This window comes from Drosophila teissieri, chromosome 2R (genome assembly GCF_016746235.2).
Source record: "Drosophila teissieri strain GT53w chromosome 2R, Prin_Dtei_1.1, whole genome shotgun sequence".
Taxonomy (NCBI): Eukaryota; Metazoa; Arthropoda; class Insecta; order Diptera; family Drosophilidae; genus Drosophila; species Drosophila teissieri.
Window position 1 is genome coordinate 8,195,004 of NC_053030.1, and position 26,018 is coordinate 8,221,021.

General features: G+C 38.6%; 3 protein-coding genes across 3 annotated transcripts in view; 1 reads left to right on the forward strand and 2 right to left on the reverse strand.

The window, feature by feature from the left end:
* The window catches only part of LOC122614976 (fibronectin type-III domain-containing protein 3A), a 117,811-nt gene extending 102,204 nt beyond the window's left edge, over positions 1 to 15,607 (reverse strand). Inside the window, 2 exon segments of the mRNA XM_043789780.1 lie at positions 603 to 2,678; positions 15,178 to 15,607. Coding sequence (XP_043645715.1) covers positions 603 to 2,442 — 1,840 coding nt within the window. The 5' untranslated portion in view covers positions 2,443 to 2,678; positions 15,178 to 15,607.
* LOC122614980 lies at positions 10,595 to 11,421 on the forward strand. The gene is made up of 2 exons (XM_043789783.1): positions 10,595 to 10,904; positions 10,960 to 11,421. The coding sequence occupies exons 1-2, from the start codon at positions 10,721 to 10,723 to the stop codon at positions 11,259 to 11,261; spliced, it is 486 nt and encodes a 161-aa protein (XP_043645718.1). The 5' UTR covers positions 10,595 to 10,720; the 3' UTR covers positions 11,262 to 11,421.
* Positions 15,608 to 16,744: 1,137 nt separating the features above from the next.
* LOC122614552 lies at positions 16,745 to 18,135 on the reverse strand. The gene is made up of 4 exons (XM_043789115.1): positions 17,883 to 18,135; positions 17,367 to 17,677; positions 17,150 to 17,313; positions 16,745 to 16,935 (listed from the first exon to the last, which is right to left on the reverse strand). The coding sequence occupies exons 1-2, from the start codon at positions 17,991 to 17,993 to the stop codon at positions 17,495 to 17,497; spliced, it is 294 nt and encodes a 97-aa protein (XP_043645050.1). The 5' UTR covers positions 17,994 to 18,135; the 3' UTR covers positions 16,745 to 16,935; positions 17,150 to 17,313; positions 17,367 to 17,494.
* Between the last annotated feature and the right edge of the window lie 7,883 nt (positions 18,136 to 26,018).

The following is a 26,018-nucleotide window of genomic DNA, read 5'->3' on the forward strand; positions in this document are numbered from 1 at the left end:
AAGGGAGCGCCCAACGGTTTCGAAATTAATTTTAACCCAGACTGCGACGACACACACACTAAAGGGCCAAGTTAGCTTGCCATCTCAGTTAGCTTTGCTTAACTGATTAAGTCCCTGCCCGGTTCCAGACCCAGACGCTTCGAAAAGAGGCTACGAGGGGCAGGGGTGCGGAAATAGGGTCTCGGGTGCCTCATGTAACTCTCATCCCACATGTGGGCATCATGAATCAAAGCGGAAAGTAATGGCCAAAGTTACAGGAAAGACACTTTAGATCGTACAGGCGCTATATGTGGTCAGTGCACAGAAAGAAATGTTGTGTCGGATAATATTTAAATAATTAAATATTTCCTAAATAATTTTACATTGCTTAAATACATAAATGTAATGCTGAGCTGTTAGAAAATCCATTAAGAGAAAATTGTAAAAGGATCCACATAGGAACCTGCTATGACTACGAACGGTTAATGCTCACACTTGATGAGCCACTATTTTCTGGCAGTGCATGGGCCATTCTTTGGGCAAACTATATGGACCCAAATAGCCCCGGGCATCATGGACAGGAATAAAAACTGTACAACAAATGTCATAAAACGGCCACTCACCTCGATAAACTTTGCTACGCTTGCCAGAGGCCACGATTTGTTGCTGCTGTTGCTGCTGCTGATGCTGTTGTTGCTGCTGTTGCTGCTGCTGCTGCTGGACAGTTGCTGCGTCCAGTTGCAGCAGCAATCTAGGCGCTGAAGCTGCTGCGGCTGCGGCTGCTGCTGCTGCCTGTGCTATGTTTCCATTAACATTTGTCACTGGCGATGGCGTCAAATGTTGCTGATGCTGCCCATGTTGCTGATGGTGATGATGAAGCTGCTGCTGCTGCTGCTGCTGCTGTTGCTGTTGCTGCTGTGCGTGATGCGAAAGGGGAGGATGGGCATGCGAATGGGCGTGGGGAAGGGCATGAATGTGGGGATGATGGGCGATGGCGCCATTTGGGGCTGTCACTGCCGGCGGTCCATGTGCCGGGCAATAGCTGCGATATTCGCCATTGATGTCGATGTAAATTGGCGCCTCCACAAGTGGCCAAGCGGCGCCAGTCAAAGACGTTGCTGCGGCACCACCCGCTGCTGTGGCTGCCGGAGTTCCGGCCGCTGCCACAGCTGCTCCTGCTGCTGCTGCTGCCACTGCTCCTACCGCTGCTGTTGCTGCTGCCGTTACTCCATTCGGTTGCAGGGCTATCAGCTGCACGGGCAGCAGTTGGGCGCCATGAATATGCGGCAAGCCTCCATGTTGGGCGCAGAGTGGCTGCTGTTGCTGCTGCTGCTGATGCGGCTGCTGCTGCTGCTTGGGTGACAACTGTTGCTGCTGTTGTGGGTGTTTCTGCTGCTGTTGAACTTGCTGCTGATAGTAAACCGTTGTCTGCTCATAGGCGGTATAACCCAAAGCTGTTGTTGTTGTCGTCGTAACCGAGGACATGTTGCCGCTGCCCAGCGACGATTGTTGCAGCTGCTTGGCCTTCAAGGCGGCGGGCTGAAAGGGCGGCGCCAATGGGGTAAGATTCGATTTATAAGCCTTTATCAACGCGCTGCTGGTGGATGTTGCACCAGTGCTGCTGCTGCTGCTGTTGCTTTTGACGTTGCTGCTGCTGCTGGTTGCAGGTGCAGATGCACTGGTGGATACGTTTGGATTTGCCTGCAGTCCGTTCTGCACTTTCCGGGTAGACTTTGATCGATCTACGAGGGGGGCACGACCGTTAGCGGATACCTCGCTGCTTCGATTGTTATTGTTGTTGTCCACCACCGACAAGGTGGCCGGGGGTTCACGACCATGACCTGACCTCTCGATTACCTGATAGCTTTCACCGATGAAAGACACCAAATCTTGGCAGGCCTGCTGCAATTCCGCTGATGTTGCTGGTGTACCGGCTGCAGCCACATTGTTATCGTCCTCATCGTCGCTTTCGATAACATGCTCGATAATGCGCAAGTTATCGTAGTCTATGATGCGGGCATAGCCCATGCCCAAAGTCAAGCCCGCAAGCCGGGTCACGTCGTCGATTTCATCCTCATCGTCGGACTCAACTAGCTCCTGGACAACATGTGGTACATTCTCTTCAACTGGAGGCTCCTCCTCAGTTATTTCTTGCTCCTCTTTCGAGGCATTACCGTTTATCGTGGTTTTCACATCACTAACCCCATTGCTATCGCTTTGCATACCGTTTGTTTCCACTTGCGTGTTTACTTCCTCTTTGACTGCCACTTCCATTTCTGCGTCCTCTTCAACAATCTGACTCAGTCTGGGTTTCAAAGGCTTTAGCTCAGACTCATCATCATCAAAGCCATCGGTTTGGGTACTATTATCGGTGAATACGGTGTCTGTGGAGCTGTAATAATCGCATTCATCGCAGCCCAGCTCCAATTGGTTTTCGTTAATTTCCAAGACAGCAGCTGCCATTTTCGTTCCAGGCGAAACTCTCTTATCAATCGTTGATTAGTAAAAGCTGAGAATCAGAGATGGCAAACCGAGATTCTGTTTTAACAACAGTTGCAAGTTGATGGGATCGCTTTTAAACATTGTCGGCAAAAGTGTCATGCTGCTTAAAGTGAAACGAACGACCACAAGTTGAACTTGGATAAACACAGGGCCAAGTTTTGGGCCTCAATTATTTACACCTTTCGGATTGGCAATGCCTGAAACGAGACGGAAAAGTAAAGAAAAATTATTAAAGTCAAAGAGTTTTTCACTTTCAATCCACTTTGCCCTCTCAAGTTCGAGGCGAAAGTTTGACTTGTGTTGCCTTGGCCCTTCTGCTCCTGTGCTCCTCTGCAGATTGTTTATCGAAAGCCATGAAATATTTATTTTAATTAAAAGCAAATCATAAATTCAAGTAGAAAAGGGGAGCTATAACTGAAAATGTATGTGAACTGGTGGAAGGAGTTGCCTTTACTTTGTTGGAAAAGCATAGTTTTATTGGTAAAACATAAGCAAGTCAAAGGGCGAAGTTCCTGAGCTCAATTTTTAAATTGATTTCCTGTTTTTTCCGTACTGCCACTCCATAAATAGAAAAACTCTTTTTTATAAATACAGTTTGCTGTAGCTTCGTAAATACTGAGTGGAACAATTGTTGACGAATTATGAGCAAACTAAACACATTTTGAATAGAATCGAAATGTAAGCCAGTTAATTAATAGTAAATGCTTGTAAATGCCGAAGGACTAAGCCCTTAATTTAAATGCTTTTTACTTTAAATGCATTTGGCCACACCGGCAATCAAATTAAACCAAAACCCACAACACAAAAGTAAAAAAAAGGGAAAATGGGGAACGATGGCAAAATCAGCTAAGTCCGCACAAATGCAAATGAAAATACATTCAACAACTTTGCTGCACGCCAAAACGCACACACGGAGATTGGTCAATATGCAAAATGTATGTGTAAATTGTGTTTTGGTCAACAATTTCAATATTTTATGCGGCCTACCTGGCGTATGAGCAATGTGACCGGCTGGCAGAAAACGCTGTGCGAATTCTTGCGGCCTGCCAAATCAATGAATTATTTATATAATATACCGGAAGCTATTTTCTATTCAATTTACACCACTTAAATATGTCGGAGTGTTTGGAGAAACTAGGCCTAAGCTTGGGCATCAAAGTTTCAACGGCAAAATAATGCAAATTCCGATGGGCTTGTGTGTAAATATATTCTGCTTGTGGGAAAGTTCTTTCTTATTAGTCAACACTTTTTGTGTGCAGTTTGCATTAAATCTATTTTTATTTTATAATTTATCTTACTCTGAAAATATTATATTTGTTTCTAGCAATATTTATTTATACCTAATAATATTAGGTATTTATTTTCCGAACATCCGAGAAGTAATAACAAAATAAATGTGTTTGTGTTTATTGTCCAAATTTTATTTAAAGTAATATAATATGTAACTAATATATACACCATTTAATAGTCAATACATGAACAAAATAATAAATATTTAAAATGATTAATTAGTGCACACTAAACCAAACGAAATAAATTATCGCTAATTGGTTGAACTCTTATATAGAATTAGTTTGCATGAAAATAAACAAAGGCGTTTTTATTCATATTACTGCATACAGCAAATTTATGCTCGCTTAGAAGCCAGCCGCAAAACAAATATCATAAACCAAAATGAAAACAATTGGATAAAATTATCTAAAATGTATTGGATAATATTTCAGTGCATTTCATTTGGCGTGGATGGCAGCGAAACAGGGAAAACTGTTTACAAAATAGCCACAAAATATTTGGGAGCTCATTTCCATTTCCGAACACATACTTTCATAATTGAAATGCAGAAACATTTTCAAATAAAACAAATATTTGCACACTCCAATAACTACGCAAAAAGGGGGTGAGAAATTTAATAGCGAAGAACAATAAAAAAAAAGCAAAATTATAATTAAAGGGTTCCCTTGGTTGCCATGGTGCGTGACCATAAAACGATTTGCAAAAATGATCTCAAAAACACCTATTGCCCAGTCATAAATGAAAGTCAAAGTCATTCAACCGGGTGCTACCTCGGTATTATCAATAATACGACGCTGTGGGGGAAAAGTTGCAAAGCGATGTGCTCTTCGCAAGCTTGGAAAAATGCAATTAAGTTTTCCACACCAAGGGAATAGAGGAGAGGGAGAGGTTCTTCAGGGCCACCACATACTTTTACTATCTGTGTGAGGCAGTATCCTTGTGTGCCCTCAGTGTGTGTGTGTGTGTGTGTGTGTGAGCCCACAAATTTAATTAGCCACGCACGATGGTAAAAAAAATAAATAACGCAACTACATAAGTAAGGGAATTGCTGCATTCGAGTCCCAAGCAAAGTCAACAAGTTGGAAAGTAAACCGCACTTTAAATTAAATTAAAATATTACGACTTTGGTTGGCAGAAACGTTCATAAACGGCCCTTACGAATTGTAGCTACTACTACTACTAGTAATATGGTCGACGAAATTAGGCATCCATTTTTGTTAATTTATTTATTTTTTAAACTTAACGGCTTACTAAAATATAGGTTTATGTACCCAAACGATTTCGTATTTTTGTTACATTTTTGAACATTCCAAAAACCTTTACAAAGATGTGTCGGTTTTCCTTGCATGTACCCACTCAAATATTTTCACTCAAACGGCCACAGGCTCTCAGCAATGAGTGTATTGTTCATGGGCTCTCAGTTTTCCCCGAATATTCGTTCTCTGATACTCTCTCCGAGTGCCACCCACTCTCATGACGCATGTGTAAGGGATACCTCGTAAGAACTATCGAAAAACCGAAACCAATTTGGAGCTTTCCGCTCCACAAAACGCAACAAGTTATACTTCAATTTCATGACCTACGGCCGGAAAACATCATCAAATATTCAAGAACATTTTTGGTTTCAGAATATTAACTTGGCTTATATACTTAATTTTTTATTTAATTATATATTTTATTTTTACCAATGTTGTAAAAATTAGTGTAAATTAGAAATTAACCAAATTAGAAAGCCATTTGCGACCATTTCCGTTTCCCAGTGCCGAGTCAATTGGATTAGGCATCGGACATAAGAGATGCTCGAATTTTGGGGTTGGCTGACGCTTTGGATGTTTCGCTTACTCCTTTGGCCTGCGACTTCTTGGTCCTTGACATTTTCGTACCACGCGGCGTATGATTAATATTTGTATTAATTTGTTTTATTGCGCATACGCCGCGTGGCCTGGTCTTATCTTAGATGCGGCCCAATGATAAATTCGCTGCACGCTCATCACGCCCCATTCCCATGACATGACGGTTGACTAATGACAAGCCACCGCCCCCACAGCTCGCTATTATGCCATTCGTAAAAAACTTAGAATGCTTACCTTTAAGCCCAGCAAGAAAGCGTGGAAAAAATAAGATAAAGTAGAACAAAAAGGAGCGAAACCAGTAGAAAGGAGCAGCAAAGTAGGCAAGACATAATAACACAGATAAAAGGTTGACAACTTGCTAACAAATGAAATGCAAACATGTTGCAGCGGTCCTTGAAGACAACGATGATGATGACTTTGGAAAGGAAGAAATGGAGGCTGATGAAGGAGCCGCGCAAAGGGAAATTTGTATGTAACCCACGAACGGTAGCCTAAGCCCCTCAACTGATAAGACTTTCATGTATAACTTCTAAGGCAACACATAAATACACTTTTTAAATTAAATATATGTAAGATAAACAACATAAAAGAAAATACATTTATATGACGATTTTGTTAGGAAAGTATTATTATAAAATTGTATTTATGTTACTCTCTATTTCATATTCATATAATATTCTTTTTTAAAATGTAATTATTATTTTTAGGGTAGATATTAAACGCAAAACTCCTAAAACAGTAAGCGCTACTTAACCTATATTTTCGTGAATGGGTGGGAGACACAAAAGCGAAATCCTGATAAAAAATTTAGTTTCGGTAGCTAACGAATTCAGAAATACTCTGTAAAACAAAATAAAAAGCAAATAAAATGAAATATATAAATATCTAGTATACAATTTAATCGCGCTTAAAGTGATGGCGTAAATTTAAGCTTAAACCCTAATGTATATTTTTTGTAGTATTTTTATTTTGAGCTATTTGAAGAATAAACACAAATTCGGAAAACAATAAAAGCGTGTTTATTTATATTTTCAAATCGTCAAACATGAATGTACATATGTACGTACATATCACTCTCGGCTAAATGGCTTTACAGCCTTAATCGAAACTCCCCGCAGGGTGTAAAACAAATGTAGAAAGCGGCTTGCAGACAGCCAAACTGTGAAAGGAGCTTAAGGATTTAAGCCAAGACAGGGAATGGAAACGGCGGGAGTCCGGAAAAGTCGGTCGAAAAGGGGGAAAACGTAGGCGGACCAAATGCGGTGTGAGTAATTAAGACGCAAGTGCGTAAAAGTTGCCCGCATGAAAATGACGCAAACGATCAGCGTCAGACGAGAAAATTTGTGACAGTCGAACAGGCTGAACCCCCACGAAAGTCAGCGAAAGAAATGGCTTCAATTAATTGACTGGAGCAAAAATTGGGGAGAGTACATTGCAATGGCTGCTGCTGGAAAATGCTTAATGTGGCATACTTTTGGGCATCACTGTGCTGTGGAGGAGCCGACTTAATGCTGGTTAAGCCAGAAAAGAGGCTTATGCCCAATCAAAATGTCTTAAACAGTACGCTACATGTTGTTGATATTTAGACAGCTCCGAACGGGCCTGGCTTTAATTCTTGTGAATTAACCGTATTCAAATCACATTTCGCAACAGCTGTCCTGCCTGCTTTGCAGTGGAAAATAAGTCAATTAAAATTGGCAATCTGTGGGTATAAAATTTCCAATTGGCCAAGAAGGCACGTCCCAGACATAAAACAAAATTACAAAGCCCACAAAACAAGGATGGCGCACACATGGACAATAAACAAATTGCAATTAGTTGATATACGAGATACCAGATGAATGTACATATGTATGTATGTAGGAGCATGTATCTGGCACATAGGTGGAGCAGGTCACAGTTTATTGCCCGTATTCAGGGAGCTGCAAAATGCAACTCATATTTTACCAAGGCCAAAAATGTCTCGCTGTCTGCTCATAAAACATTTTACTTGGAAAAACCCAAACTGACACTGATGCTGACACTTTCACACAACTCATCTGTCTCCCTTGCCCTCCCCCCAGTCCCCAGTCCCCCAATCAGCCAGCCCCCCTGCCCCACCATTGTGCATATAATTTGTCACTTGCATGGTCTTCATACACAGAGAACATGATCTGCAGACAGACCACCAGAGAACCCGAGACACGCAAAGAAATTTCATAGAGAAACAAGAGAAATTTCTTGAAACAATTAGCATTGCAGCTGGCATCACTGGTTAGGACATTCATAATACAAAAATGTTTTAAAAATAAATAAGTGTAATCTTAAGATATTTTCAAGCTGCTTGTTCAATTTGAAAATTGCAATACAATGTTCATTTAGTTTTAAATATATTTTAAAATATGTATGCAGCATATGTATCCAGACATGATAGTTTGCCTTTGCTTTAAACATGATAAAGTTTTGTTAATATTTAAATTCACAAAATTGATTGGCTTTAACGTACGACAATAGCATCGCAAGTTTTTTGTAGTGCAAGTGCACAATGAGGGATAAAGGAAATAAAGGAAAGGGTAGCCGGACAGGTCATCCTTTCGAATAAAACACAGCAAGTATAACTGTCAGGCTGCAGAGGCTGCCGTTTATCACACATGTACGCATACTTCACGCATGTACACTCACCTTTGGAGCTCACTGTGTGCTTATGGGTTGACTCTGCATAAATGTCAAAGACTATGTGTTTGCGTGCTGCCAGTTTGGTACAAAAGATTTCAGTTCAATTAAGCTTATTTGCCTAACAAATTAAACTCGATGCAATTCACCGAATCAAGAGCCACCATTGACAGAAAGGCAATGAGTATTTAAAACTGTTTAAGGCTAATTTGGCAGTATGGGTACGAGGTATTTCAATGTTGAAAGTTGTGGTATAAATTTCTTCCGTATATTTCGCAAAATGCTTTACCTAAACCCCCATAAAACGCAGCTATTTTCATAAATGCTTGTAACACCTATCCTTTCCTGTCCAATAAAAGCCGTAGCAGCATTGTTCACAATTCAGCTTTTCTCACTTGCCATAAATAATAAGTGGAAAGCGTGTCATTCTAAACACGCCTTCTGCTTTCACCTACCGACTTCATAAAATACCTCGTTCGTGTTTTATGGCTGTGCACAGTGACAAGTGTTAAAATAACATTTGTACTGCATTTTAAATGGCATTTCGAGAAAAGAATTTCCGTGTGGAAGTATGTTGCCATTTTAAATTTGTGTATTTCTAGTGTGCATAACGTTGAGGCAAAACAATCAACAAACGTATTTCCTGCTAGTCCAGTGTTTGTGTTTCATTTTGGGCTGGAGTCAAAAAGCTACATTTAACCGAGGAAAACATCAAACATTTTAAATAAATGTACGCTCTGGGCGGAAAGCTGTCGTCCCTGATTTTTCGACGCTTCTATTTTTAGGTCTATACGAAACGGAAATCAAATAGAATTTAACCCACCCACAAAACCCATTCTGGCATACACAGATACATTTACGGCCCTTTGCTTAACAGGAAAGGAAAGCAGAGCTTTAGGCGAAAATCAAAGCATACTTTAATGTGCTTTAGGGTCAGTAAAATGAAGTGCAAAATCACTGGATTGCTGTATATTTATTAAAAACGAAAATTTCGTTTTAATTAATAGGCAAGCTTGCCCATAACATTTTTGCTGGATACTTTCGGTATTGATTTTCAGATTCGGTTATTCCTTTTTCCGTAAATCATTTAATTTCTTTATTTTAATAGAATGTAGAGAAGCTTATACAGGAATATTGAAGCATTATACCTTTTTTTGGCTGCGAATCGGTCTTTTTTAGATCCTACATGTGAATTTTTGTTCTTTTTTATAATTGAATAACTTTTCATTGCAATATTTTTAATATTGTGTTGTTCAATTCAATTTAAAATAAATATTATTGTCTAGCTTATCTAAGCGTTTAAATCAAGCGTTTAAAACTATGTACAAATTCTTTAAGACCCTTCTTATACGTTAAAGAGCATCGGAGAAACGATGTATTTTCAAGCTGTCACATTCTTTTTAACCATTTTTTTATTGGCTTCCAATCGTTCGGTTCAGAGGCAGCCATATGGCAAAATCTGACACTTTTTGATTAAATTACCGTTGACTGTCAATATCAAAAGTAAACGAGGCTGCTTTCCAACTGTCCCTTGCAGCCCCGAAACTGACGTAATTTTTGTACCTAAAAGGCATTAATAATATTTTAAGTTCATTTAGTGCTTTTCGATCGCCTTTTCGTCGATTTATCTAGAGCCTGAAGTTGATGATGCATGAGCATTGACATCTTAGCTTGTCAGTTGACTTCGACAGCTGTTGACGATTTAATTGCCACTATAAACATGATTGATGCCGAAAACTTTGGCTTGCGTATAAACATTCTTTATTGTTTTCTTTGCATTTGGCTTTTTGTGCCGCTTTTTGCAGAACACAGTTTAATTAAACCTCCAATATGGTATATATTCTGGGCTCGATTACCAATGTGTGGGCGGTCAGGGATTCTATATTTAGACCACGCTGATTAGGAACAGCAGCGGCAAAAAACGTCAGCAGAAAGGCGTCCCTGATGTAAATATCAGAAGCCAATATTGGAAAGCTGAGCGGCAAAGTTTGCTCAATTCTTTTACCACTCCTGTTGTTGTGAGTCGGGGATTATTGATAGATATGGCTAACTCCGCTTATATTGGCCAGCCTCTGCAAGGCTGATAGATAAGCGCTTGACGTCGGCCAGTCTACGTAAGTCTTGTTACCAACTGAATGGCCATCTGAACTGGGCCAATGATTCCGACGCCATCGATCAGAGGAGATGGAGGGGTTTTCCTATCAATATATGTATACTACAAATATGGAGTGTTTAAAACAAAAATATTTATTTTGTTATTTACAAATGTATGTTTCGATAATATTGGAATTACAGCATGCTGAGAATTTGTTAGTCACTGAAATCTAACAAACAAGAGTCCAGTTTTATTTTGTGTTTTGCACGTAGCTCCCAGTTCTTAGAACCGATTTTAGTGATAGCACAGATTTATACAAGAGTAGAAATACACACGAATCGGAAATATGCCCAACTTTAATGGGGCTATTGTAGTGCACACGCTTCAGTTGCTGAAATCACCGGCGACACTTCGAGAAATATTGGTGACCATAGCCAAAAACACGGAATTGACGCCAGAAGAGCTAAAAACGCCTGTAAAACAAACCCTCGAAATGGGTCATCGCTTGGGATTCCTGCAGAAACTGGACGGTGAGTTATAGCAATATAGTTTTGTCTTACACCGGAATAAATTTACATTCGAAAGGTCGCTACTTTCTGGTCAACATGACCTTCGATACACTGATGTCGGAGATGGACGCCCTTGACAAAGAAGATCCTTCCAAGAAGTCGAAGTCACCCAAAAAGATAAAGAAACTTATACCCAAGACTCCTTTAACGTCGGTAACTGAAAAAAAAATTAGTAAGAAGCCCAGTCAAGTCAAGACTTCGGAACAGCTGGAAAAACCAAAACCAACTGAAAAGGGCCGACTGCAGGACATACCTAATTCATCCACAGTCTTAAAACAAACGTCATCTAAGATAACTAAGCGAACCGTTTTTAAGTAGCCCATGCAACAGAATATTGTCACAAAACATCGAAGAAACCAAATGCTAGCATATATATTTGTTACATGATAAATTCCGTGTCTGTTATATAATAATATTCGGCCCAGAATGAGGAAAAGTATTAAATTCTTTTAAAAATACATTTAGATGCTTCTTTTCATCAATGACTTTTTTGTTGAATCTAAAATATTTAAAATAACTCCACTGGGTATAATCGATTCAAATACGAAATTGCTGTCGGGAAGACGCCCTTACTTTCCGTCTACTAATTCCCTTGGCCAATGAGAGGATGCCTTTGAGAAATGACTGCTCATTTGCGCAAACTGACAAATGTCTCAATTAGCGGAGGACGAATCCTTAAATGCAAGGGAGCTGGGGAGCATATACATGTACATATTCGGGAATGTGGGTGGCCACGAGGCGCCCCACAATGTCGCGACGCTTCCTATTCAATTTGAAAACCAAATGAAGCGTTGCCTGCGCCAAGGAGCAATTTACCCAGTGCATTGAAGTGACCATATGGTTGGACACCCACCACCGCCACCCCACGCAATCCGCACCCACACCCCTCGAGGCCAACCCACAGTGACGGAATCCCTTAGATTTTCCAAAAAAGCTTTAATACACTCAAACAAGTGTAACTGTGTACTCTACTCAGTAGTTGGACTTTCAAAGATTTTACAATTGTTTTGAATTATTATGTTTTTTATGTGGAAAAATATTTTTTGAGAATATAAATTTTTTTGCAGAGTTAGAATTATTTATGATATATTCTTTATAAAGGAGGTTAAAAATATATTTCGATATTACAAATTATGCGTCTTGTATAAAATATTTCGTTTGTATTTACTGTTTATTTAAAATGAATTATAAAATTTCGAAACAACATTTGTTTCCGGTGCAATAGTGGGACTTTTATATAGTTATTCGCGCTGCTTTTCTTTGACCTTTGCGATGACGTCGGACCGGCGTCGGCCACCTCAAAGAGAGAGCAATGTAAACAGAGAAAGAGAAAGGCGGAGAAAGCAAGAGACAGAGAGGGAGAGAGGGATAGAGAGAACGGGAGAGCCTGGTGAAAAAGAAAAGCCAGCATGGTGAGAAGCGTTTCCTACGCGATGAGTGCAACAAATGTTTGGTGGACAACTTCGGGCCAACAAGGTAAATGTTAAGGCATACCCGATGGCTGAGTGGGTGAGCTCGTCGGTGGGTGGTTTTAGCGGGCGGTGGGTTAGTTGAGTGGGCTTTGTGGGTGGTTGGTTGCCTTTCGGCCCGTGACGCGTGGGCAGCGACAAAAGCGGGTGAAGCTATGTCTTGCCCTTTTTTCGGCATACTGGCATACATAGCAGGGCGAATTATTTGTGTGTGCCGCTGTGCGGATATACAAAATGTGTGCCTCCATACACTTACGTTTGTATAAGGGTGCGTCGATCTAAGCTGAGCTCTAAGATCATGATTAGTTTTAAAAAATTGTTTTAATTGCATAAATCAGATTAAAAGTTCATGAAAGTAGCTTGTATTATTATGTCCTTTCTTACAAAAAATTAAATTTTATTTAAGACCCATAAACAGCTTAAATCCAATAAACATGAGTAAGTTTTTTGCAAATTTAAAATTCGTTGTATTTTTAGCTTCAAACAAATAGTTGTACCCTAATCCTACTGTATCCTGCATGGAAGTCCTTGTTCGAGATGAGTATGTGCCCAGACAACGAAATGTCACAGCAGCCTACTTATGTTTTTTCACATCGCGTTTTATCCCCAAATGTGTGTGCGATTTTCGGTTCAGCTTTTTGGCATATGGTCGCCGGTCTGGAAAAGTGGGAAACCGGTAGGAGGGCAGTTACCCATTTGCAGTTTGGCTGAAAAGCTGTTTCGCCTGTTTCCCTCCTTTGAGTCAAGCGTTTCTAGATAAATATTTTGCAACACCGCATCGCATTTCCATGATTAGCAGATAAACATATGCCAAGTTGCAAACTTGGCGAGTGTGGGGTGCAGAAGTTTGGAGAATCTCCGGCTAGTGGGTGGTATACATGCGACTTTGATTGAGCTTTCGAGGGGACTAAGATAAACACACAAATGTTTGCTTAGGATGCAACAGCTGTTGGCGAGCGTTAAAAATTGTTGGGAAAATGTGTCGGAAAAGTTGAATAATTAAAAATATTTACATTTCCAATTTGCATAGAAACAATAAATTAAGTAAGTTTGAAAATATAGAATAAATAAGATTTATCGAACGTTTAGAGAGTTTTCTCTATGAATTCAAGTGCACAGCCGCATTGCAACTGTATGGCGGTATAGTTTATAATAAAAAAGGTAATTAACCGTTATTATCACAAAGTATATTTTCCACTAACTAAAATCCTTTTATCTTGATGTGTAGGGTGTGGGGTACCCATTGTCATTCCATTTGGTTGGTGTGTAACGCCTGCCCTTAATTCAATTAACTTTAATGAACCAAATTATAATTGCAAATAAATTATCTCATTAAAGACGCAGAAAGTTCGCAGTCTTGCCTTTTAGTAGCACTAAAAATCTGAAAACGGCGTCAAGGCCAATTAGAAAACTTTGTCCAAACATCTCCCAACCAAAGAGGACGAAACTGAAACCTATCTTTCGGATCAGCAAGAGCCCATTTTCACCCAAAACAACCCCATTTCTGGGCGACAATCTAGCATATGCCAAAGTAAAAAGCTCACCAAAGTCAAACTCGATTAAATATGCATAAATGCAATTAAACGCAAATGGAAATCGAACCAAACTCGCAAAAGCTTCAAGCGAAAAACTGCTCGAGGTGGAAAAGCCAAAGAGATACACTCTCAAAGAATTTCATTTTTTCACAAACACTTATTTTTAAGGCAAACATTTAATTTAGACTATTGTTGGATTTACAACCAATGTAACAATATCATAAAATTATATTTAAGTATCAGCGATTAAGTATAAAAGTTTGTACCAGAAATCAGTATCAAATTATAGATTCAAATTCACCCAGAAACTTTGATAATACGGTGTTTATGCGCATATACACCTAATTTTGTACAGTGTATGAAAGCAAAAATGGTAAAAGATATAAAGCGGCAGACGTGGACGGTGGGAGGCAAGATATCCGAAAGACGCGACAAGTGTCGGCTGAGCTTTGTTTGGCGCAAAGAGAGCAGCGCACTTCGAAGAGCAAAAAGCGCGATGCCAAAAATCCATAGACGGCCATAGATAGTAAATTGCAAAGTTTATGCCATGAAGTTCATGAAATAGTGATGGCTTCAAACCACGGTAATGCTTTACAAAAGTGCTCACACAATTAAAAGTATATATCCTCTAAATTCAATCCACGAAACCCGCACATTTATAATTACAATTTCCAATTTTACGGAATTAATGAACATAGTACATCGTGCATTCATTTCGCAAGCGGGTCCACGCATGAGCTTTGTAACAGTAAAAGAAGCCCTGACCATGCAGTTGCGTCAATGGGTGCGAGGGAGAGGAGTGAGTGTGGGGGCAGGAGGTGGGAATTAGAGAGAGTGGGAGAGCGCAGAGCGAGAGGCACTGGTTTTGCTGACTGCACTTGTTTTGCCATCGTAGTTATTGTATTTGTTGCTTGCAACGTTTTGCTGCCACTTGGCCGCAAAGGCAACAAAAACAAACACACACCAATACACGTGCGCGTTATTGCCAATTCACCCACATACACAGAAACAACAGTTAGCCGCCGCTTGTGTGTGTGTGTTTGTGTGTACTCTGACATATTGAACGCATTTTTTCATATTTCTCAATGGAAAAGCCAACTCCAAACACCGTTAAAGTCATCCATAATAGTAAGTTGCCATTTGTGAAAGAAGAAAATGTGAAAAACATGTAAATTGGTGGGCAAAATAATGCAACATATGCTAGCACACACACTGAAATTGCCAACTTACTTTGCAAGTATTTGCCTTTGGATTTGCTTTTGCTTTTGTTTTCTATTTATTTATTTGTTTGTTGCTTTTTGGTTTTATTTCTTGCTGCACTCACTTACACAAAAACACACACATACGCGCAAAACACGAAAAAGCAGCCAACATATTTTATTCGTTTTAATTTTCACTGCTTGGAAATTTTTGCATTCCCATTTTCGAAATGCGTAACAAGTATTCTGTGGTTGAACAAACAACGAATTACGCGAATATAACAAAATAACAATAAACGGTTATTACGGATGGTTTCCGCTGGCGAAAAACCTGCGACGAAATAGTCACTGGGGGGAAAACAAGTAACAATTGAACCTGCCGAATTTGTTTTTAAACGCTCGCCAGCTTTTCTGATTTTCCGATGCGAACGCGCGCGCTGCGAAAAACATATTCGAACCGAGTCGGAGAAGCCCCTCTATATATGTAGATATAGATTCTCTCTGGCGCTTGAAAACAATTCGCATTGAGTGAGTTACGAAAAGCGGCTGATTCGGGCGCCTTTGCTCTCTCACGCCCACCGAATGCTCCCCGCTCTTGCTCCCCGCTCTTGCTTCACCGCACTGGCCGCGTTCTCCCTCTCCCTCTCCTGCACCAGCGCCTTCCTCTTGCACTCGAGTCGCTCCTTGCGCTTACTCTTCGCGTTTCGGTTGCTAACGGTAGTTCACGTAACGGTAACGTAAAGCTTCGTTTCATTTTTGCAATGCGAAAGTATTCTAATCTTACACATTAACCGAATAAAATCTAATATCTAATATACATAAATAATAAACATAAAACATAAGTCAATATCTATTTTATTGTATTGATTTTTTAAAAGCATGTTTACTTTTATATTTAATTCTACCCAAGTCAATACAAAATTCAAAATTGTTACATGTCTTCTTCCTCATCAGTACTTTTCTCCAACATTTTTCTCTGTGCATAAGAGTAAGCAATTGTTGCTTTCGCGCGGTTCTCTTCTTCACTCTCTTTTAACCGGTATGTTTGCGTGGGTGTCAGGTTTTCCGCCCACTTAAAGTCCTGAAATTGAGTTATTTTGTGATTAAGGTCCTTGCAAAGTTATTGAGCACAGGTATTTGAATGCACAGAAGATCACTTCTTAAACCAGTGCATTATTACCCTAGAAAGTAAAACTCATCGTAGAATATTTTTTATTAAAATATATACATACATATGTACATATATGTAAGTATATAAAAATTAGAGTTCGATTCAGCCATATATTTAACTTAAAAACAAAAAAATTGATAATTAGAATAGCATTAGGATTAGGTAATTCACATATAGAGACACACTACATATCCCTCTTGACGTCGAGCTGCATCTCTTCTGCCGTCGTTTCCGTTCAAAAAATCTCGAAAATCTGCAAAACTACAACCTGTAAGTTCGAAGCAAAAGGCTAAAGAACGATTTTTATCATATGACAAATATTAAAAATTGTACGGAAATATAAGCAAGAAGAAACACCCTAGATAGCAACTATATAAATTTTAATATAATATATTTTTGTATCTGGGCATTTTCATATTTATCAATGCTCATTTGATCAATAGTTGTGGGATCCGCGAAAAAATCTGAGTCCAATCAACCACCAAATCCCAGGAATCTGCTTCAAAATGTATCTGTTGTTAAAAAACTCCAGCAACTTTTAAAAAATAGCCAATAAGGTTCCCTCCCCCGATGTCGTGCAGATCTGAAGGAAGTCCTGTACATCCATTACGTAATTATCTACGGTAATACACAAGCGGAAGTTACTTTTCTCTGTAATAAGATGCTAATTCAATGTTAAATTCATCTGCCACGCCATATTATGGATTATAAAGCGAATACGCATATACAAATTATTACATTAAGAACCGTTAAACCTTTAAATAAACCCTACTGAGAAAATAAAAACTTCTTTCCAAATTCTTACTTACATGCGTGTAACACCAGTACTTACGAATATTTTACAAGAGCTTCTGGAAAGCGTTAGCAAATTACCAAACCAATGCGGTAAGTGTCCACGCTAAAATGTATATTGAATGTGAGGGCCGGAAATACAGTTTTAGAGCATTTCCGGAACTACTTCAGGATTTAAACACAATTAAAAGATACACTCTTCCACTAAAAATAAGAAGTCACTGTTAGTTACAAACAAATTAACTGCATATACATACAAATTGGCTCCTCTTGGCTAAAACTTAAGATTGCATCAAATCCAAATGGGTATGCCAATATTTTTATTTGAATAATTTTTTAAAAATGGAGTAAGAAACATTTTGTTATTCACGATATTTTTTCCCTTCTATGCCCCAACTTTGCAGAACTTTTTGGATGTTTTTCGCAGCCTCAACCACCACTCGAAGTCATTCTTGATATATTTGGCTTTGACAGCCCGTTCGCGTTGCTGCACAAATTTGTCGCGATCGCGCAGCCAAATTCGAGCGTATTCCCAGCCAATCAAGTGCGACATCGATACCGGACTGCACTGTAAGAAAAGTCCAGCAACAAAGTATTACCAATGTGTAAGAACCACTATTGACAACACCACCAACAACACCACCAACAGCACCAAGTGTGCTTCCAACACTTAGCATTAATTTGGTTGCCTACTTAAGTGGGTTTTTTCAAAAATCCCCTTCTCTGACGATATTATACGATATTTAAAATCAAAAGTAGGAATGTGTAGTCACCTCTAGTTCACAGGACGGCACAAAGCGTTCTCGTTTTCCCGCCTCCGTGGTGAGATTATCCTTAGGCTTACATAGCCGAGCTCGCGACCATTCTTTGGTCTGCTTATTCATTTCATGGGGGGACTATGTAATACTGTTTCACAACGAATTTGTCGGAAATAATGTATAAAAACTTAAGATTTTGGAAAAAGCATATCTTAAAGCGATCAATTTCTGGATCTAAGGTTAGATGTGTTTGAAGGAAAAGGCGTTACGAGTAGTTTTTATCTATCTAAAACCCAAAAATGTTCTGAATAAAAAAAACGAAATAAATCCAACATTACAAGACTGAATATAGTCAGAATAAACTTGGTGAAATTTTCCAAACCAAACCAAACCATCCGAAGGACAAACAACGAAATGTTTCGAAGGCGTTTCCTTCAACCAACAAAGCCAACAACAACAACATGTCCAGGACCAAGGAACGAAGAAGAAGAAGCGTAAATAAGAAGCAAAATTGAACCTGGAACTGAAAGACAAAAGGCAAAGAAGTATAACAAACTTTAAGTCAATACACCTACACAAAATACAACAAAACGGGGCGAAACAAAAAAACAAAATTAAATAGGAAAAGAAAAACTCGCCACTTTCCGCCCCTCCCCGCACCCCCCTCCCACTCAGCCGAATAATAGAAGAAGCAGCACAAGAAAAACAAAACACGGCGACAGGCCAACAATTTGAGGAGGGCGCTTTGAAAAGTGGGCGGGCCAGTAGGTGGATTGGGTGGCTCGGTTTGTTAGAATGAGATGGAGACAGCGATTTTGAGCACTAATACAAAATTTTATAATTTAAAGTTAGTCAACCAATTATTTACTGCTAAAATACATAAAAACTGAAAGCATCTGCTTTAAAGGTTAAATCATATAATGCTAATTAGAAACATAATTGAAATTATTACAAGTAACACCTTTACAATGAAAAATCAAAGAAGCACTTAAGTCACCCATTTCGCGCAGTGTAAATGGTACGACCAAACGTAAATCAAACAAAAATAAAACAAAGCAAAACAAATAAAATAAACAAAACTACGCAAAAGTAGCAGACGACGAAAACGAATATACGATGACGATGAAGCAAACAAGGATCCAAATAATTAATCGATGCTGCGGATTGTCGAATACCCTTATATAGAAATGCATTGTCTTTAAAACAATATACAATTTAAAATATTTTAATAATTATTTTCACTTTTTAACTCTAAATGTAAAAAGCTCATTCCTAATTGATATTCTTTTATTCCATTTTACCAACCGAGCACTGGAATGTAAAAAAATACATTTTAGTTCAAAATAATTTTTTTAGAAATTGAAGTACTTTGATTTTGTTTACCTATTTAATTAAAATAAATAATAAAAAATGTAAATGAATTTAATTTAAATAAAATAAACAATAAACAAAAATTTTAATTAATTTAATTTAAATAAAATAAACAACAAACAAATAATACCCATCTAGCGAAAGAGAAAGTGAAAAGGAAAGAGACTAAGTAAGTGCACAATAAACGAAGGAACCCAAGAGGAGCAAAGAAAAAAACAAAGACCAAGACAAATACGAAACACGATGATGATGACGATGTTAATTTCCATGAAGATAATGATGAAACAACCGAAGCATTTTCCGTTTTCTAAAACAAACATTTGCCCATGTTCTCAACAAACTTTTTATTTGGCCGGCAGAACGAGGGAAACAGAAGCCAGACAGCTGTGGGTGGTGGGGTGGTGGGGTGGTTGGGCGGTCGGGCGGTCAGAAGTGGGGTGGTGGGTGTGGCGGGCGGGCGATTGCCGCAGTGGGGGGAAGTTTCGAGCAAACAAACACACAATTACAGTTACAGTTGTGTTTGTCTCTCCTCGTTGCTGTGCGCACTGCAAACAAAACTTCCTATTTTAACCCACCGCCCACCTCTGCTCCTCCTCCTCCTTCACCCGCCCCCCTTTTGGCACCACCCCCTGTCGGCTATTGCCGTCGCACTCGCACCCAGCACAGCTTTATGCTGTCCCTCTCGCTCCCTCGGCTTTCGTCCGCTCACGTGCAATTGTATGCGTAAATAAGCATTTTACTATACAACACAAACTGTTTCTTGTCCTCGTCATTGTTGTTGTTGTAGTTGTTGTTGGTCTGTTACCCAGCAAGTTGGGTTAATCCTTGGGCATGCTCGACTAAACAATACCTTTTAAATTATATGAAAGATTAATTTATATATAAATTAAGTAAAACAAATACAATTTAACTTTCTTCTTAAGAAAAATTATGTGAGGCAATTATTTTAAAGGCTCTCAGAAAAAACGTTCGATTCATCATTTAAGTTTATTTTTAAGTTGATTTTAGCTGCTGACTACTAAATTCTCAGATACTATAGCCACACTAAAGCCCATAACAAAAATGGAATTTTTCTGAATTATATATCTTTAGCTAATAAACACAGCCGCGAGGTACTATAAATTCGAAAAATAGGATTTTATTGTTTTTTACTTGGATTTAGAGGTATTTGTTTATCGCAAGAGGGGCGGGCAGGGGGGTGGGCTGGATGCCAACGGTTAGGTGATTGTCAGATCCACCCCCTTGCGCCACCAAAAACCCCCTACCCCCCCCCCCCCTCGTCGGTGTACCTACTTCTTCGTGCTGAGCTTCTTTGTTGTTGTTTCAGTGCTCATTAGTCGCATTCGCATTGGCTCCTTGTTGTGTTTGTGTGTTTGTTTGTTTGCCTGTGCATGTGTCTGTGTGTTTGCATTTGTTTGTTTTCAAATTTTATTGTATTTCATTCAGATGTTGGCTCGTTTTGTTTCATTGTTTCATTCCCTTGCTGTTGGCCTTGCTGTCGCCGTTCGCCTTTAACCCCACCACGCCCCAAGGACCATTTGGCCACCTCCTTTTGTATTCCGGGCATATCCTGCCCTTCACTGGTTGCTAGTGTGCAATTGCACCTAATGATAATTGCTAAAAATGCTTACATACTTGATTTATTATCTGGTAAAGGCAGCTTTAAAATTGAACTAATTAGATATGTAGCTGTATATGGTATACAATATGTGCCACTTTTTTTTTGTGCTTACAGTAAGCATTGATATCAAATAAATTAGTTTCTATTATAACACAGTATGAAAATGTATAATTGTTGCCAAGAGTTAAACCATTTGTTAAATGTATTTCCCCAATAATGTACTTTAGTATAGTAGGCATTTTTACTCGCATCAGCTTAAGCCGCCACTTGTGTGCATGATGACATACTTATATTGCCAAGTTCAGCTCTGTTTTGGCCACTTTTCCATTACATTTTACATTTCAAGGCATTTCAGCGCGACGACAGCCATGAAAAGCGCAGTGAAATATTCGACAAATTCCCGATGAGCACCAACAACTATGGAAAAACGCATAAAAAACAACTGAAGCCAAGAACTGAGGCTAAAACATAAGCAGGCAGATACATTTCCACGCCCGACCACCACCCACAAAAAAACTCACGTGTTGCCGACGTTGGTTGGTCAGCAGCGGAAAAAAAATTGCTTAATTAATTAATTTTTTTGCATTCGCTGTTGTTTGATTTGTGCTTGACTTTTTCGGCATTTTCCCTTCTCTGTCAGAGTCAGATACTCGTACTTTGTTGCATTTTGGTTTTGCTTCTTGGCATCGCTGAGCTGGCATTTTTGTTGCCGCTGCGGGAGTGTTTATATGGGTGTCATTGTTATTGTTAACAGCTGTACTTTCGCAAATTTACAGCAGTAAAAGCGCAAAAAAGAACAACTTGCACGTAAAAAACAACGTAGCAAAACAAAACAACCAAATAGACCCAATACGAGCAACAACAACAGCAACATCAGGAGCTGCACAAAACCATTTTTGCTGAATGCACACGAAAAATCAACGAAAGTAGAGATACCTAACCAAAACGAAGCGGATGCACTGTAAATAACGAATATAAGGTAACTAAATACCTCTTAAACAATTTTTTAATCGTATAGATTAAACTGTATAGATTCAAACCGTTTTTCTGCCAAGGTTCATTAAATAATTAAAACTATGTCACATAATATTGGAAAATGTGTTATCTTATAACTAAGCTAAAATATAACAGCTTTATTTAAAGAACTGTTCTGATACTTTACGATACGATTCCCAAAAGCCCAATTCCATTTCCTAACAATTTCAAATGATCGTTAGCAACGCAACAACTAGTAGCAATATAGTTTTACATTCATTATGCATATGCAATTTTCGTTAGCCAGATAGCAATTAAAATGAAATAAAAATTAAAAATGAGTAAATCTTCTTAAGCCTCCATAATGTCTATAGTATTTACCTTGTGCCACCTAGATTTTAATTATTTTTCTTAGTGTTTCCAATTGCAGCAGAGTTCTGTGGCCCTGTTATTGTTGTTATTTCTGCCGCTGCTTCTTGTTATTGTTGATTGCCGAACAACAAAAAATACAACACAGAAATAAGCAGAAGAACAAGAGTAAACAATTGCAACAACAACCAGTTGGGTCTGGGTTAGTAAATAAATGCGACAAGCGTATTTTTTCCGTTCAGCAAAACAATGTCAACACGGCGAAAACATTTCAACTGAAAACATAAAAACTTCCAAAAAAAATACCACCCGCACAACATTTTTTTGTTAGCTGCACTTGCCGAATAAACATTTCATCATAATTATATTCAGATGCGGTACAGTTGCGTTTCAGTTAGTTAGCAGCCTGCAACAAAATGTTGCATACCATGGGGCGACCTTAAGAAAAGTACCATGTACCATGTACCATGGAAAATGGTAAAACCAAAAGCCAGAAGGCAGAAGGCGGTGAAAAGCCAAAGAAAAATTTGTTTACTTCCGCTTGAAGTTTTGCCAAGGTTTGCGATTTGTTTTCTACAAAAGTCAAAACAAGGGAATAGATATTATTTAAAGGACTTTTTCTGCGTGATTGCTAGATACACAAACATATTACTTTCTAAAATATTTGAAAACGGGAACTTTGAATGCAAACATTAAAAATATTAAATGCAATTAAAATAATTCAAATCGTCTTTCAACGCAGATTAAAGAAAGCAATTTTAGAAAGGTAAGCATCCTACTTTCTGAAATAACATATCAATGGAGGGGTTCAGTTCCTTGGTTCCCAACATTTAAATATTTAATTATTTCCCTAGTAAAGTTGGTTTAATTGTTTAACACCTGAAAAGTGGACACTCTGTTCCTATCTCTTTCTCACTCCACCGCAAGCGCTTCTCATCAGTGACAAAGACTGAGACAGACAACAACTAATTAAGTTCATTGCTTCTATTTGCGTATTTCGCTGCCTCGCATGCATTCGCATTTATGTACTCACAGCTATGGTCACAACAATTGCATTAAAATTTAATCCGGAAAAAAGTAATTTAAATTATTGTAATCTATTTTAAAATATTGCAAGATTTATTGATTTGTATTTGTCATATTAATACCCCTGTTCCGTACAACTTATAGCTGGGAGTGTAATCATAAGCAGTAGTTCCTTATAATTTTAATTTTTTGTTCAAATTTAAAGTATTTATTATTTAATTAGTTTTTTGTTTGATTATTAAAATAATTCGTATTTTTTAAATCAAAAAGTGCAACTCAAAAATTAATATAATTTTGAAGTTCTTAACAACTCAACCTTAAGTGTAATTTCACCTATGTATGCATGTGTATATATGTATGTACATACATATACATAAGAATGTTTTCTTGCCATTTTCTGTTGCTGCTGTTTCACTGTTGTTTTAGTTATTGTTGCTGCTGCTTTGCATATTTTTTGCAGTGGAAGCTCGACAACAAAAGGCGGCCGAAAACAAAACAACAAGAGCAACAAAACTCATCAGGCTCATCTTCATTAACTTTGCTTTCGGTATTTCTGTCCGCTTCCCCTTCTTATGTATTCCCTCCCCCCAAACTCCCCTACCGCCCTCATTCCAACACACACACACACACCCACCGGAACTTCTTCTTAGCAGCGCCCACCCCTCTTTTCCATTTTTCCCAACCCAACTTTCTTGCATTGTCTCTGCAAAATGCGAAAAACGGGAAAGAAGCACTTTTGTTTACTCTTATGCCTGCGTTCCCTTTGTTTTTGTTATTTTTGTTGCTCTGCCGACGTCGCAGTCGCCGCTGTTTACACAATTCCACAACCGAAGTCCAGCGAAAACAAAAACAATAGGAATAATAAAAAAAACAGCCCAAAAAATAAGTCTGCATTTATGCAGGCAAAAGCCAATTCACTCGAAGGATACCCTAAAATAAACCAATAAACATACCCCTTTGTTAGAAAAACTAATAATGTAATGAATATTATACTTTTCGTAATGATTTGGGCTGAGTTTATAGTTAAGTAGCTTTATTAATTTTAATATAAAGGTTTCGACGCCGCAAATAGGAATCATTCCTTGTTAGGAACATTAGAATTATGTTTATTATATTAATAATTGGCTAAACCCACAATGCCCTCAATAAAAACTCCTAGAAGATAGTGATAAAGAGAAAAATCCGCAGCAAAACCCACTGAGAAATGCGAAATGGATAATGACCTTCAGTTGCGTCGCTGCCTACGTTGACATCTCAGTCGACGGAGGGGGTCGTTACGAGTGCGGGTGGAGGATGCGGGGGTGTGGGGGTTCGAATACAACACGACTTAATTTCTGGTAGTCAGGGACATTAAACCGCCGCTCTCTTTCTCTTTTCGCTATTCTCGCCCACGCACAAACATTGTAAACAAACGAAATTGCTTCCTAGTTGTAAATTTGAACGCAAACAGACGCAAATAAAGTGCAAAAAATTTATGAAATACGATTGAAATTAAAAAATTAGCAAAAGGTGACTGTGAATGTACATACACATATGTTATGAACTTTAGATTTACTGCTTAACATCAAAATTTATTTTTACTTTAGATTAAGGATTATATTAGCCTAATTTGTGTCCAAACATATGTAAATACAAATTTTCTTAGTGTAAGCCATTTAACACTAACTGTGCGCCTGCTCTCTCTGAGTCTGAGTTACTCCCTTTCCTTTCGCTCTCTCCGCCTTTTTGAAAGAGACTTATTTCCCTTTCGCGCTCTCGTTCTCCTGTGCAAACAAGTGTTTGTTTGCTGCGTCGCCGTCGACGCTGGCAGCGCTGGCGGCAGAGTCACCCCCACATTTCACCCCTCACCCTTGTCCCACCGGCGAACTTTCTTATTTGATTACTCGCAAAAAAGAAAATGCCCCCGCTCTCCACTGTCAAATTGTGACAAACGAATTTGTACTAATTAGCATTTCTCATGTGGCCTTCACAGTGGGTGGCGTCGACTAAATTATGCCCTGTAAACAATGACTCGTTATTTTATTTGTTGTGCGCGTTTAAATTTAAATCAGATTAAGTTATTTTATTATCGAACCCAAATTGATTAGAGTTCGAAAATGTTGGCATGATGTAGTAAGAATTTTAAGAGCATCAGCATGTCATTAATTTCATATTATGTTTGAAAAACCGTTAATGACGAAACATAATAGGTTACAATTTTAATAAATAGGTCTCTTAATTTCTAAAACAATGTTTTCGATGTTTCTTAACTACATAGTTATGTTCTAGTTGCATTCCACAGTGCTTGCCGAAAAGTAACGGCGCATCAAAAATTCGACCAAGAACAGAAAACTAAAACAGAGAGAGAAAGCATTACAATAGCTTTGTGAAAGACAAGAGAAAGAAAGCAGGCGGAATGAGCAGACTTGTGGACTTAGGAGGGGAAGAGAGCGCAGCACGTGAATTGAGAACTTGCGCACGAGAGAAAAACAACAGCAATAAAAACAAAAGCAAAATTACACCGCCCACGCAGCCACCAAAAACGCAATGCACTTTGACTGCAGCAGAGGAATAAGCAGCGGGCCGACTGCGAAGAAAACAAAGGGGTATCTGGCAAATATGAAGTAAAGGCAGATAAAACAAAACTCAACAATTTGTGTAAATGATTACATTTCGTTTATAATACATTTTATTTTAATGGTGCTTCTTCTTAAACTCACATATGTACATACATATTTACAAAAATATTTATTAACTTCAAAACGTAAGAAAAAAAATAAACTTTTTTTAGGTGAATAATATTTCAACTT